At 40.8% G+C, this 13,142-nt stretch overlaps 1 protein-coding gene across 6 annotated transcripts in view; it reads right to left on the reverse strand.

Moving 5' to 3' along the window:
- LOC149266788 (uncharacterized) overlaps positions 1-13,142 on the reverse strand; it is a 507,359-nt gene that overhangs the window by 138,172 nt on the left and 356,045 nt on the right. For 5 of the 6 annotated variants that reach the window (XM_089430881.1, XM_089430890.1, XM_089430874.1 and 2 more), the window contains 4 exons: positions 3,566-3,632; positions 1,881-1,922; positions 1,491-1,596; positions 1,168-1,278 (listed from right to left, as the gene is read on the reverse strand). In XM_089430881.1, the coding sequence (XP_089287007.1) occupies positions 1,168-1,278; positions 1,491-1,596; positions 1,881-1,922; positions 3,566-3,632 (326 nt within the window). The remainder of the gene's footprint in view (positions 1-1,167; positions 1,279-1,490; positions 1,597-1,880; positions 1,923-3,565; positions 3,633-13,142) is intronic. The other variant, XM_089430902.1, reaches the window with a different exon arrangement.

Genomic DNA, 13,142 nt, shown 5'->3' on the forward strand with positions numbered 1-13,142 from the left:
ATCTCATGCAGAACACAACAAGAGTGGCCCTTCAATAGACTGAGAATAGACCATCAAAAACCCTCAAAATCCATGCCGAAGTGCCTTGTTGACTATGTCAAATGCTGATTACATTGTTGACTCAATATCCACATAAGAGTGCTTCATCCTTGCTAATTTATACTTGCATTTATGAACTCACTACCTCTGCTAAAAGTAGTAATGTTTAAAAACAGTAGTTCTACCAGAAAATTGAAATAGCAGTTTCTTCGTCCATAGAGAGCAATGTGCGCACCTAAAAATAGCCATGACCTATAGATATATATTTCTAAAATCAAAACATGCCAAAATAGGAAAACGTTCTCCTGAAAACATTGATTGCATACACCAGATACTTTTGCATGCCCTACATGTCTACTGATCCTCTGCACGCAAATGAATTGAACTAGCTGTAGCGCCATGCATATTGTGAATTGATGATATCTCAAGCACATATTGCGATGCACGAATGCAATGGAAGGCTGATTTATGTCCTTGGTCTCTTAGACAACTCCCTGTAGCTTTCTCAATGGTGCCTCCTTCACTATCAACTCTTGGCCTTTGATGCACATCATTTTGCACGCACTAGGTTTAGCTTGCTGAAAAGGCTATCTGGAGTATGTGCAAGATGGTCATCTCTCTCAAGGTGAAATGGCACACTAAACTGCTCCTATCACGTGCAGTAAGCCTACTGGATCCGTACAATTATTAACAAAGCCCACTTTTCATTCCTAGGTCAGAAAACGGTTTCTTTCTGGTAAAAGGACCACTTCATCTCTCAATATATCAGGTTTAAGACCTAAAATGTATTCCCTTAAGATATTTTGAAATATTTTATTCTCAATTGTTTCCGACTTCAGGAAATGACCTTGATAACTAATTAGTTGATAAGTGAAAAATAGTGTGACAATTACTTGAGTCTCAACTGTAAATTTAGCTGATGAACCAAAAAACATGCAAAACTTTGCTCTTGTTAAACCAATAGATATTATTTCTAATCAATTGCAAAATTAATACTCGCAGCAGCACTCTAATAATGCAAGCAATGACTTAGGTATTAGGGATAGGCTAACAGGCAACTGTGGGAATGAATCAGACAAATTTTAAAGAAATAACTTAAACTTTGTGTGGAAACCTTTAAAAACTGACCTCAGGCACAAGAGCTGTACCAAAGCGGGCAGTACGAGTGGGGTAAACACAATCATACATATCAGCACCTAAAGCACTGCAAACAACAATATCAAGGGGATAGCCCACACCCTGACAAGACAAACAATAGTAGAATCTGGAATAAGAAAAGCATCGCCTTCATCAAAACAACACAAAATAAGATGATGAAGAAAAAAGGAATCACATTTATGATCTCATAGACTTCTATGCAAAAGTATACCTACAATCATCCATAAGGCCACGGAAAAAAGAGTTCAGCAAAAATAACTACATACAGATGATGCCAGGCAAAACAATAATACCATTACATAACGTGGTTTATCATCTGGCAAAGCAGCTGTACATTGTGCAACAACACGCCAAAAGGAGTCCTTTTCTTCTCCCCCTGAAAGCCCACCAATGGCATAGCTGGGACACAAATCATGAAGTTTTATTTCAGTTTTCTAGTAGTTCAAGTTATTCTCTTTTATAAAATTCATCCTTTTAAGATCATTACACATGCCAATGTAATATTGGCGATAAAGGCCAATAGAAATCCTTTTAAGCACTAAAAATACAAACTTATTGACTTTTGAATTGATATTTACTAGCAAATCTGAACACTATTTGCAACAAAATCAAATTATAGAACTTCCTTTACGGAACAAGGAAAAGTTTCCACAAAATGATGAATGCAAACAAAGCACACACACCCAGGTAGGTCACGTGCCACAAGACCTTTGACGCAAATATCTCTGTACAAAGTTCAAACAGAAACAAGAAGATAAAATCAGATTTTAAAATAATATACTTCCTTTAACAATTATTATGATCAAATATGTACAAGGCATTTTATACAAAAAAGTGGGTTTTTTTAAGCAACTTCCAGGAGAAAATAGTCCAAAATATCCAATCAGCTAAAGCATCTGTCATAAAGAGCATAAAACAGAAAGGCCAGCTGGCCTAAGCAAATAGTGCAGAATTTCATGCTGCGGTTGGAGTCATGACAAAACCAAGTGACGGATAACTTTATCTTGTTTGGTGGAACCCATTGGCACAGTTAACTCAGCTATTCAGTGAATTCATATTTTATTATTATTAAACAGATAGAAGATGATTACAATTTGTAGGACGCCCCTGGGTTTATAGTATACTGCCTTGGGTGCGTCTTGGTGAATGGGCATGATCTTTGATCATGCCATTTGCCTAATAAGTAATAACTATTAATTAATTATTTTTTTATATAACATTGCCTTCCTCCCAAAAAAATGCTTTGTTCTCAAAGCATACGTAATGACGAATGTTGTTGATGAAATGCTTCAGTCTCCCCATAAGCTTCTTCTTCTTGGTAAATCCTTCCACTTGATCAAGTATTCCTTAATTACACGGGAACGAAGCTTCTTTTCTCTAGTGGATATGATACCTTTTGGTTCTAAAATGACCCTTCCTTCATCATCTAAGGATGGAAGCGTTGTTTGTACTGATTGATGGTCGTCCCATGCCCTTTTAAGGCAGGATACATGGAAGACGTTGTGAACACGACTTTTATCCGGAAGGCTTAAACTATATGCAACTTGGTTGATCTTTTTGTTGATCTGGTATGGTCCATAGAACTTTGGTGCCAATTTATTTTTTCCTTTTTGTTTCAAGGACAACTGTCTGTATGGTTGGAGCATGACAAATACCCATTCTCCAACTTCAAATTCTCTCTCCATTCTGTTTTGGTCAGCTTGTTGCTTCATACGGTTTTTTGCATTATTTAAATTTTCTTTTAGGGTTTGGACAATTTTTTGGGTTTCTTCTAGTTTTTCAAGCTCAACAACTCTGATAACCCATTTTTCACAAAAAGCTTGAGCCTTGGTATTGATTCAAATAATTCCAAGACCACACCAATCACTAAGTAAGAAGCATGAACTCTAATTAACTTTCTGAAATCCATTTAGGCCTTCAGCATTGCCCCACAATAAGTTTCCGGGGACCTTCTCCAATTTCTGGTAGACCCTCAGAGAAGGGACTCAGCATATGGAGTAGTAGGTATGAATGCCTTTAACTATGTGCATATCTGAAATTTGGCAGCCAAGGACAGAGGCTTAATTATCCAGTTGTCAAATTTAGTTTCAATTCACTGGATCAACCTGTCCCACAACTCCTATGGACAGGCCTTGAAGACAAAAGGCATTACTAAAAATTTGAACATCTTCCCTGGCTGGATCAAAGACCAAGCTTGTGCTAGCAGCAATTCTGGCATGTCCCTTTGGCTTTGCCAAATAACTTGTGTTTTCTCCATTTGGATTTTGGAACCCAAGACTTCACAAAAGATTTAAACACAAACCAGTGTGTCGTCAATTGAGAATTTGTCCATGGGATTGTAAAACTCAAACTAATATTATTATCTTACCTTAAAACAGGATCCAATCCTCCCTGTACAATACCAAATAAATTTTGATCCGCTGGTCTTTGATGGGCTGTTATATCAGAAAACAAAGAAAATATATCAGCAACCATAATAGTTCATAATTAAGACATGAGAAAACAATTAAAATAATCATAAACCTGTCACAAATCATGAAAATGATCATTCGCAATGCAGTATCAACAGTCTATTTGAGAGATTTTGCTTATTAATTTCTGGAGGGTGTGAAAAGTCAGATTTGAACAATAAGATAAAGATGGAGTTTAGAAGAAAATGAAGTTCTAAAGAAGACCTTGTAACCATAGTGTGATGCATAATTAAGTCTTTCAAGGCTAGAACACCTATCTGAGCTACAATATTTAACAATATTCAGGAGGCAGAAGATGAGGAGCTCCTAGGATGTTTCCAAAGTTTAATGGATGAAGGACATATTGCATCCAGGAAGGAATCCTCCTGATATTTACCCTGTACAAGAAAGGGGTGCTAGGAAACCCTTCATCCCTTCAATGATATGTCAAGAAGGTTTGGGTAGCTACCTCTATGGTCAACTTATATAGGAGTCGCTAGAAGAGGATTATTTTGTCGTTGGAAAATCACCTCTTCAAATAAGCTAGATACTTCGATTTATGGGAAGGTAAATTTGCTTCTTCCCCGACAATGGTGCCAAAAATGTTGCCGCAAAATCTAGCAAGCCTTGGAGAGGGGTATCCTACAAGGCTAAAACTACACCAAGCAACAACAATGGGGTGATGGCCTACCATCACCACAGCCAAAACCCCCTGCTTCATACGGAGTTTCAACGATGGGAGGAATCACGGTATGTGAGAAGGTCACCCAAGATAGATATTCAAGTGTTAGGGCACAAGGTAACTCAAATAGGCACTCTACAAGAAAGGCACAACAATGGTCTAAGGCTCCAATTGGAGGCAATTCACTTTCTATATAGAGACCTAGGGAGGGTAATCTATGACCCAGGGTTTGATTAAATGGTTTAGTGTTACAGAGACCCAAGGCCAAGATGCAAGGAAACAGTTTCCAATAGTGACTTTTGTCAAGCAAGGAATAACTCCACGAATGACATTTTTTTTGCATTAAGATAGAACATGGATATATACATGGAGAGGGAGACTATTAAGTCTCATCTCCCAATGTCTCTTTGTCTTCCAATTCCATTTATTTTACTATTTACATGGATTTACCTAAACCCAAAGATTAGGTGTCAACATTTCCCCCTTAATCTGAAGGAATGTTGGTGAGTCCAGGCATCATTTTGAATCTTTCAAACTTCTCCCTTCCAAGCGCTTTGGTGAAGATGTTTGCAATCTAATCATTTGTGGAACAATGTTGTAGGTGGATTGTTTTGGCCTCAACATGATGTCAAATCAGATGGCATTTTGTATTGATGTGCTTGGTTCGATCATGGAACTTTGGGTTCTTGGCCAACTTCATTGCAGAAGTGTTGTCAATAAAAAGAGGAGTTGAATGCACTTGTTTCTCCTGCAAAAATTCTAGAATTTTCCTAAGCCACACAATTTCCTTCATTGCTTCAGTTGTTGCTAGATATTCTGCCTCAGTTGTGGAATTTGCTGGAACTAATTGTTTGCGTGACCTCCAAGAGACAACACCTAATATTAGACTCATAAAACAACTTGAAGTAGATACCCCAGTTTCTTTATCTCCATCAAAATCTGAATCAGAGTATCCAATCAAGCTGAAGTCACCCACCTATGTATACTCGAGTTCTCTTCAAGTACTTTAGAACTCTTTTTGCAGTAGACCAAAGACCCTCACAAGGCTTTTGCATAAACCTAGAGAGAATTCCAACAACAAATGAAATGTTTGGACTGGTAGTAGTCAGTTATTTGATACTTCCTACGAGTTGTTTGTACTTTGTTGCATCCTCAAATTCTTTTTCTTCAGTGGATGTGAACTTTAAGTTTTGTTCCATTGGAATAGTCAAAGGATTGCACTCAGCCATGCTAAATTTGTTCAACAGATCTCCAATGTACTTCTTTTGAGAAAGGAATACGAACTTTGGATGTTGGGTTACTTCAATACCAAGACAGTAGTGAACATAGTCCAAATCTGTCATTTCAAAACATTTCCTTAGTTCTTTCTTTATGGATGCAATGTAGCTCTCATTGTTCCCTGTTATTAGAAGATCATCTACATACACCACAAGATATATAATTGTTTTGCCAACTTTCTTGACAAACAAAGTTGCATCATCAAGATCATAATACCTGAAATTGAGTTTCAAAAGATGCTCAGTTAATTTCGCGTACCAAGCTCGCAATGCTTGCTCGAGGCCATACAAGGATTTTACAAGCTTGCATACTTTGTGTTCCTGACCCTTCACAACAAATCCTTCTAGTTGGGACATAAAAACATTCTCTTTCAAATCTACATTCAAGAAAGAAGTTTTTACATCCATTTGATGGACTTCCCAATCATTATGAGCTGCCAAGGCAAAGAGTGTCCGAATGGTAGCCCATTTTGTTGTCGGTGTTGAAATTTGGTACCGGAGGACAGGTGGTTCGCTTAGGCTTTGATCTTTGGCCTACGGAAAAGTGTCCAAAAGAATTTAATTTTTCTCCTAAAGTGACTTTATAATTTTATAAAGTTAAATCTAATTTGAAAGTGACTTTAAGTGATAAAGTTACTAAGTCTAATTTTAAAGTAACTTTTATAAAGTCAATGAAAAATTAGAAAGGAAAAGTGACTTTGGAAATAAATGACTAAGTGGGTCTTTATTAAAGTGGGGTGAATTAAAAAATAAAAAGTGAGATTTAAATGAGCATTTAATTTCAGCCATTGATCTAAATCTATTTCAGCCATTGGATTTAGAGATCACCCAAAAGTCACTTGGGTCACCCAAAAGTCATTTGGAGTTATATTAAGGGAGGAAAAGGAGGAAAAGATCACATTCGATTCAATTCTTTCATGAGCAGATTGGGAGAAGGAGAGCAAGAGAGCAAGAGAGATTTCTGAGCAGGGAGGAGAAGGAGACAACAGCTTGACACACATTCCAAGGCAGCAGTTGAGCAGATTTGTACAGCTGATTCAGCACACAGTGAAAGGCAGATTTTGGCACGATTTTCGAGGAGAGGTTTGCACAAAAATCGAGGAGACCATACAACATTTATTGCTGTCCTGTTTGCTGTAATTTCCAATTTGCTATGAAGCATGGGAAAGAGATAAGTTGTAAATTTGCTTGCTGATTTTTTTGCTGAAAATTTCTCACTGTAAAAAGCAATTTTCAGAAATAAAGAAGAGCTCTCAAACTGGTTTTCCCCAAGAGTTGTAGGGGGTTTTTCCAGGGTCACATTGACCAAAAATCTCAGTGTTTAAATGTGTTTTAATGGCTGTTTATTACTGCTGATTTTTATTTCTGCAATTTCCAGCATTCTGTAAAATTTCCAGAATTTGTGTTTTCAACAAATTTATTTTTTTTCAGCTTGTTAAATGTATGGTTATGGGAAAGGGCATTTAACTATATGGGAGAAATAAGGAGAAACTGAAAACCGGGGTGGGAAAACAAAAATTTCTACATGGTATCGGAGCTTGAGTGCTGAAGCGCAGTTTGGGACAGCAAAAGGAAAAATTACATTTGCTGATTTTTCACTCAGAAAATTCCAGCAAGCTGATTTTTTCATAAACAGCAGTTTTATCTTTACTACAGCAGTGTTATTTTTCAGTTTTAGGATAGCAGGATGTCATTGGGATTGAGGGTGGAGGATAGACTGGATGGGCATATAAATTACAGCGTTTGGAAGGAGAGAATGCAGAGTATCTTTGAGGAGGCAGAAGTCTGGGATATCATGGTGCATACCACACAGAACCCTGTTGTTGTGCCTACTGATGCTACTCAGTTGACAGCTTATAATAAAAAGAACAACAAGGGTAAGAGGCTGATTCTAGACGGAATCAAAGACCATTGCATTCCTCATGTGAGAGGAAAGAGCAATGCCCATGAGATGTGGACAGCGTTGTCCAATCTCTACCAGAGTACCAATGAGAACCGGAAGATGGTCCTGAAGGAGAAGCTGAAGAACATTAAGATGGGTAATGATAGTGCAGTTGGATATCTCACAAAGATTACTAATGTGAGAGATGAGTTGGCAGCGATTGGAGAGGCCATTCCACCCACTGAGTTGGTGCGGATTGCAGTGAATGGCCTCCCCCGTTCATGGTTGAACTTTGCTGATGGGGTTTGTGCACGTGAGACCCTTCCCACATGGGAAAGGTTTTGGGATGATTACATTCAGACAGAGATCAGGAAAGGTCAGCTTGGGGCAGCCAAGCTAGTTGAGCAGGATGAGGATGTAGCACTGGTGGAAGGAGGCAAGAAAGGCAAAGGGAAGAAGCAGGCTTCCACAAGCAGTGGTGGGGGCAAAGGCAAAGGTAAAGGTAAACAGGGGAACACACAGAAGGACTATTCCAATGTAAAGTGTTGGAATTGTCAAAAGATGGGACACTATGCAGTTGTGTGTCCGGAGAAGAAGAAGAAGGGGAAGAACCAGGACGTGGCAGCTTCAGCAGAGATTGAGGACTTTGCTGGTCGTTTTGACCGAGAGTTTGCGTTCACTACGTGTGAGTCCTCTAGTGCAGGATCACCTGCCACACAGGTTCAGAGGGAGCATGCTTTTCCCTCGATTAGCGGAGCATCTTCAGGTATCTGGTATGTGGACAGTGGGGCTTCACGTCATATGACAGGAGTCCGTGAGTACTTCTCAGAGCTTTCAGAGAGTGGCACTGATATTGAGGTAGTACTCGGTGATGACAGAGTTGTTAGAGCAGTCGGGGTGGGGACAGTGACATTTCAGAGGGAGTCCAAACCTCCCTTGAAGGTGTCAGAGGTTCTTTATGTGCCAGGGATGAGGAAGAACCTCATATCCGTCTCAGCTTTGGAGGACAGAGGATATGAGGTACTGTTCAGGGGAGGACAAGTGTTGATGTATCCCAGGGGCACTCCAGCTGATTCAGCTAGAGTGATAGGTGTACACCATGCAAAGGTGTACAAGTTTGCATTCCAGCCCCTTTTGGCATTGAGCAGTAGTACTGACAGCAGAGCTAGCAGTTCTGAGCTGTGTGAGATTTGGCACCGCAGGATGGGACATATGTATCATGGAGCCTTGAGGACATTGCGGGAGATCACTACAGGTGTGCCAGATTTCAGTACTGATCACTTTGATACTTGCAGAGGTTGTGCGATGTGCAAATTTGCCAAATCCCCTTTTCCCAGCAGTGACAGCAGAGCGACGGGGATACTTGATTTGATTCATTCCGATGTGAGCAGTCGGATGTCTCATGTTTCCTTGAGTGGATATGAGTACTATGTTTTATTCATTGATGATCACTCCAGGAGGACCTGGATTTATTTTTTGAAAACCAAGAGTGAGGTCTTCAAGCGGTTTCAGGAGTTCAGAGCTCTTGTGGAGACTCAGACAGGTCGAAAGATCAAGTCCTTGAGGTCGGACAATGGAGGAGAGTACACCCTTGGAGAGTTTGTTGACTATTGTGCGGAGGCAGGCATTAGGAGGGAGTTCACTATTCCTTACAACCCCCAGCAGAACGGGGTTGCGGAGAGGAAGAACAGATCCATCATAGGGGCTGCCAAAGCCATGTTACATGATCAGGGGTTGCCATTGTTCTTGTGGGCAGGCCTGCAACACAGCTGTTTACTTGCAGAACAGGAGTCCGCATCGTGCCTTGGGGCACATGACTCCGGAGGAGGCTTTCTCTGGGAAGAAGCCTGATATTGGTCATCTTCATATCTTTGGATGCATTACATACTCCTATATACCCAAGGAGAAGAGGACCAAACTAGAGCCCACCGCAGAGAAGGGTATCTTTGTGGGCTACAGTGAGACCTCAAAGGCCTTTCGGATTTACATTCCTGCACAGAGGAGAGTTGTTGTCAGACGGGATGTGAAGTTCGAGGAGGACAGGGCCTTTAGGAGGTCACGGGAGTTAGAGTATCTGGATCAGCCAGACCCTTAGCAACAGTTGAATCAGTCGCAGGGATCCAGTGGGCAGGGATCAGGAGGATCCGGAGGTACATCTATGAGGATGTCAGGTCCGTCAGTGAGCAGTGGCTCGCCGAGCCAGAGGAGTGGTGCTCCGGGCAGCATGCAGAGCAGTTCACAAAGCAGTTCACTAGGGAGTCCATTGATGGACAGTTCACACGGTGCCTCAGCTTCTACGGGTTCAGGTGCAGGCAGGAGGACAGCAGACAGACAGTCAGGATTTCAGGCTCCTAATGATGATGAGGAGGAGGAGTTTCATTCTCCAGTGGGAGAAGTGCGCTCAGGGAAGAGGAAGCCCAAGTGGCTTCAGGACACCTTGAAAGATGCCACATTTGTTGCTGAGCCGAAGAGGCCGGTCAAAGAGAGTAGACCACTTGAGAGGTTTTGTAGCTATATGGCGATGGTTACCAGCATCCTTGACTCTGAGCCTTCTAGCTATGAGGAGGCAGCTAGCCAGCAGGTCTGGAGAGAGGCCATGCAGGAGGAGTATTCTTCTATCATGAAGAATGATGTTTGGGAGGTGGTGCCGAGGCCTGATGGCAAATACGTGGTTACTTCCAGATGGCTTTACAAGGTAAAGCATGCTGCAGATGGCAGCATTGAGAAATTCAAAGCGAGGTTTGTGGTTAGAGGGTTCTCCCAGGTAGAGGGAGTTGATTATGAGGAGACCTTCGCTCCCGTGGCTCGATATACTTCGATCCGCTCCATTATATCGATAGCAGCAGAGATGGGTTGGAAGATCCACCAGATGGATGTGAAGACCGCATTTCTCAATGGCTTCATACAGGAGGAGGTATACATTGAGCAGCCACAGGGCTTTGAGGTGCATGGGAAGGAGTCCCATGTGTGCAGACTGAAGAAGGCCCTTTATGGCCTGAAGCAAGCTCCCAGAGCTTGGTACTCCAGGATAGATACATATTTGCAGGGGATGGGTTTCACAAAGAGTGAGGCAGATCCGAACCTTTACTTTATTGTGATTGGTGAGGAGCCTCTCATTCTGGTGCTGTATGTGGATGACTTGATCATTACAGGTGCAGAGAGACTCATAGAGCACTGCAAGAGAGATCTTGCGACGGAGTTTGAGATGAAGGACATCGGCTTGATGCATTACTTTTTGGGTTTGGAGGTGTGGCAGGAGGAGGGGCATTTCTTCCTGGGGCAGGGGAAGTATATTGTGGACATCCTTAGTAGATTCCACATGGAGGATTGTAGACCCATGTTGACACCAATGATCACCAATTGGAAGAAGCTTCATGCTTCGGATTCCGAGTTGGTGGATCCCACATTGTACAGGCAACTGATTGGTTCCTTGATGTATTTGGTCAACACTAGACCAGATATCTGTTTTGCAGTCAACACGATGAGTCAGTTTATATGTGAGCCTAGGAAGGTTCACTAGGTGGCTGCAAAACACATTTTGCGATACTTGCAGGGGACAGTGGATTATGGTTTGGACTACAGGCACGAAGATGGAGTGAGATTGGAAGGATACACTGATTCTGATTGGGCAGGTTGTGCTTCTGATAAGAAGAGCACTTCAGGGTGCTGTTTTGGGTTGGGTTCAGCAGTAGTGTCATGGTTCAGCCGAAAGCAGCAGTCAGTAGCACTGAGTTCAGCGAAAGCAGAGTATATGGCAGCCAGTCTAGCTAGTTGTGAGGCTATCTGGCTTCGCAAGATGTTGTTTGGCTTATTTGGTCAGCCGTTGAGACCTTCAGTGATTTACTGTGATAATCAGAGTTGCATTAAACTCACGGAGAATCCAGTATTTCATGACAGGTCAAAGCATATCGGGATCAGATATCATTTCATCAGAGACTATGTTCAAAAGGGAGTTGTGAAGCTTGAGTATATTTCCACTGATGAGCAGGTTGCAGATATCCTTACCAAAGCCTTACCACGGGGCAAGCATGTCTACTTCAGAGACAAGATGGGTGTGGTGAGGAACACCTTCCTCGGTAAGAGGGAGTGTTGAAATTTGGTACCGGAGGACAGGTGGTTCCCTTAGGCTTTGATCTTTGGCCTAGGGAAAAGTGTCCAAAAGAATTTAATTTTTCTCCTAAAGTGACTTTATAATTTTATAAAGTTAAATCTAATTTAAAAGTGACTTTAAGTGATAAAGTTACTAAGTCTAATTTTAAAGTGACTTTTATAAAGTCAATGAAAAATTAGAAAGGAAAAGTGAATTTGGAAATAAATGACTAAGTGGGTCTTTATTAAAGTGGGGTGAATTAAAAAATAAAAAGTGAGATTTAAATGAGCATTTAATCTCAGCCATTGATCTAAATCTATTTCAGCCATTGGATTTAGAGATCACCCAAAAGTCACTTGGGTCCCCCAAAAGTCATTTGGAGTTATATTAAGGGAGGAAAAGGAGGAAAAGATCACATTCGATTCAATTCTTTCATGAGCAGATTGGGAGAAGGAGAGCAAGAGAGCAAGAGAGATTTCTGAGCAGGGAGGAGAAGGAGACAGCAGCTTGGCACACATTCCAAGGCAGCAGTTGAGCAGATTTGTACAGCTGATTCAGCACACAGTGAAAGGTAGATTTTGGCACGATTTTCGAGGAGAGGTTTGCACAAAAATCGAGGAGCAGTTTGCTGGTTTTTCTGCATGCAAAACGAGGGCCATACAGCAGCATTTAATGCTGAAAGTGGGCATGAAAATCGAGGAGACTGTACAGCATTTATTGCTGTCCTGTTTGCTGTAATTTCCAGTTTGCTGTGAAGCATGGGAAAAGAGATAAGTTGTAAATTTGCTTGCTGATTTTTTGCTGAAAATTTCTCACTATAAAAGGCAATTTTCATAAATAAAGAAGAGCTCTCAAACTGGTTTTCCCCAAGAGTTGTAGGGGGTTTTTCCAGAGTCACATTGACCAAAAACCTCAGTGTTTAAATGTGTTTTAATGGCTGTTTATTACTGCTGATTTTTATTTCTGCAATTTCCAGCATTCTGTAAAATTTCCAGAATTTGTGTTTTCAGCAAATTTATTTATTTTTCAGCTTGTTAAATGTATGGTTATGGGAAAGGGCATTTAACTATATGGGAGAAATAAGGAGAAACTGAAAACTGGGGTGGGAAAACAGAAATTTCTACAGTCGGGGAAAAAGTCTCCTCATACTCGATCCCTTCCTTCTATGCAAAAACTTTTACCACACGCCTAGCTTTGCACTTGTCAAGTGAGCCATCTGGTTTATACTTGTTTTAGAAGACCCACTTGCAGCCTATTCGTTTGGTTTCCAATGGAGGATCAACCAGCTCCCAGGAGCAATTCTTTATCAAAGCATCATATTCTTTCTGCACCACTTCTTTCCATTCATCATGAGAAGCGGCTTCTTTGAAGGAAGTTAGTTCAAAATCTGTAGACAAATTCAGTTCACAATCATAAGAAACATCCATATCAATGTGAAAATCTAGAAATTCCAAATCCTACTACAACAACTAATAATATTTCTTCTATTTGTTAATTTACTTAAACAAATTATTTGCAGTTATCCACTGCAAATATCAAAATACATACACTGCAGTCTTCACAA

This window comes from Pinus tabuliformis, chromosome 6 (genome assembly GCF_031772625.1).
Source record: "Pinus tabuliformis cultivar Carrire ecotype Pingquan chromosome 6, CPIR1, whole genome shotgun sequence".
NCBI lineage: Eukaryota > Viridiplantae > Streptophyta > Pinopsida > Pinales > Pinaceae > Pinus > Pinus tabuliformis.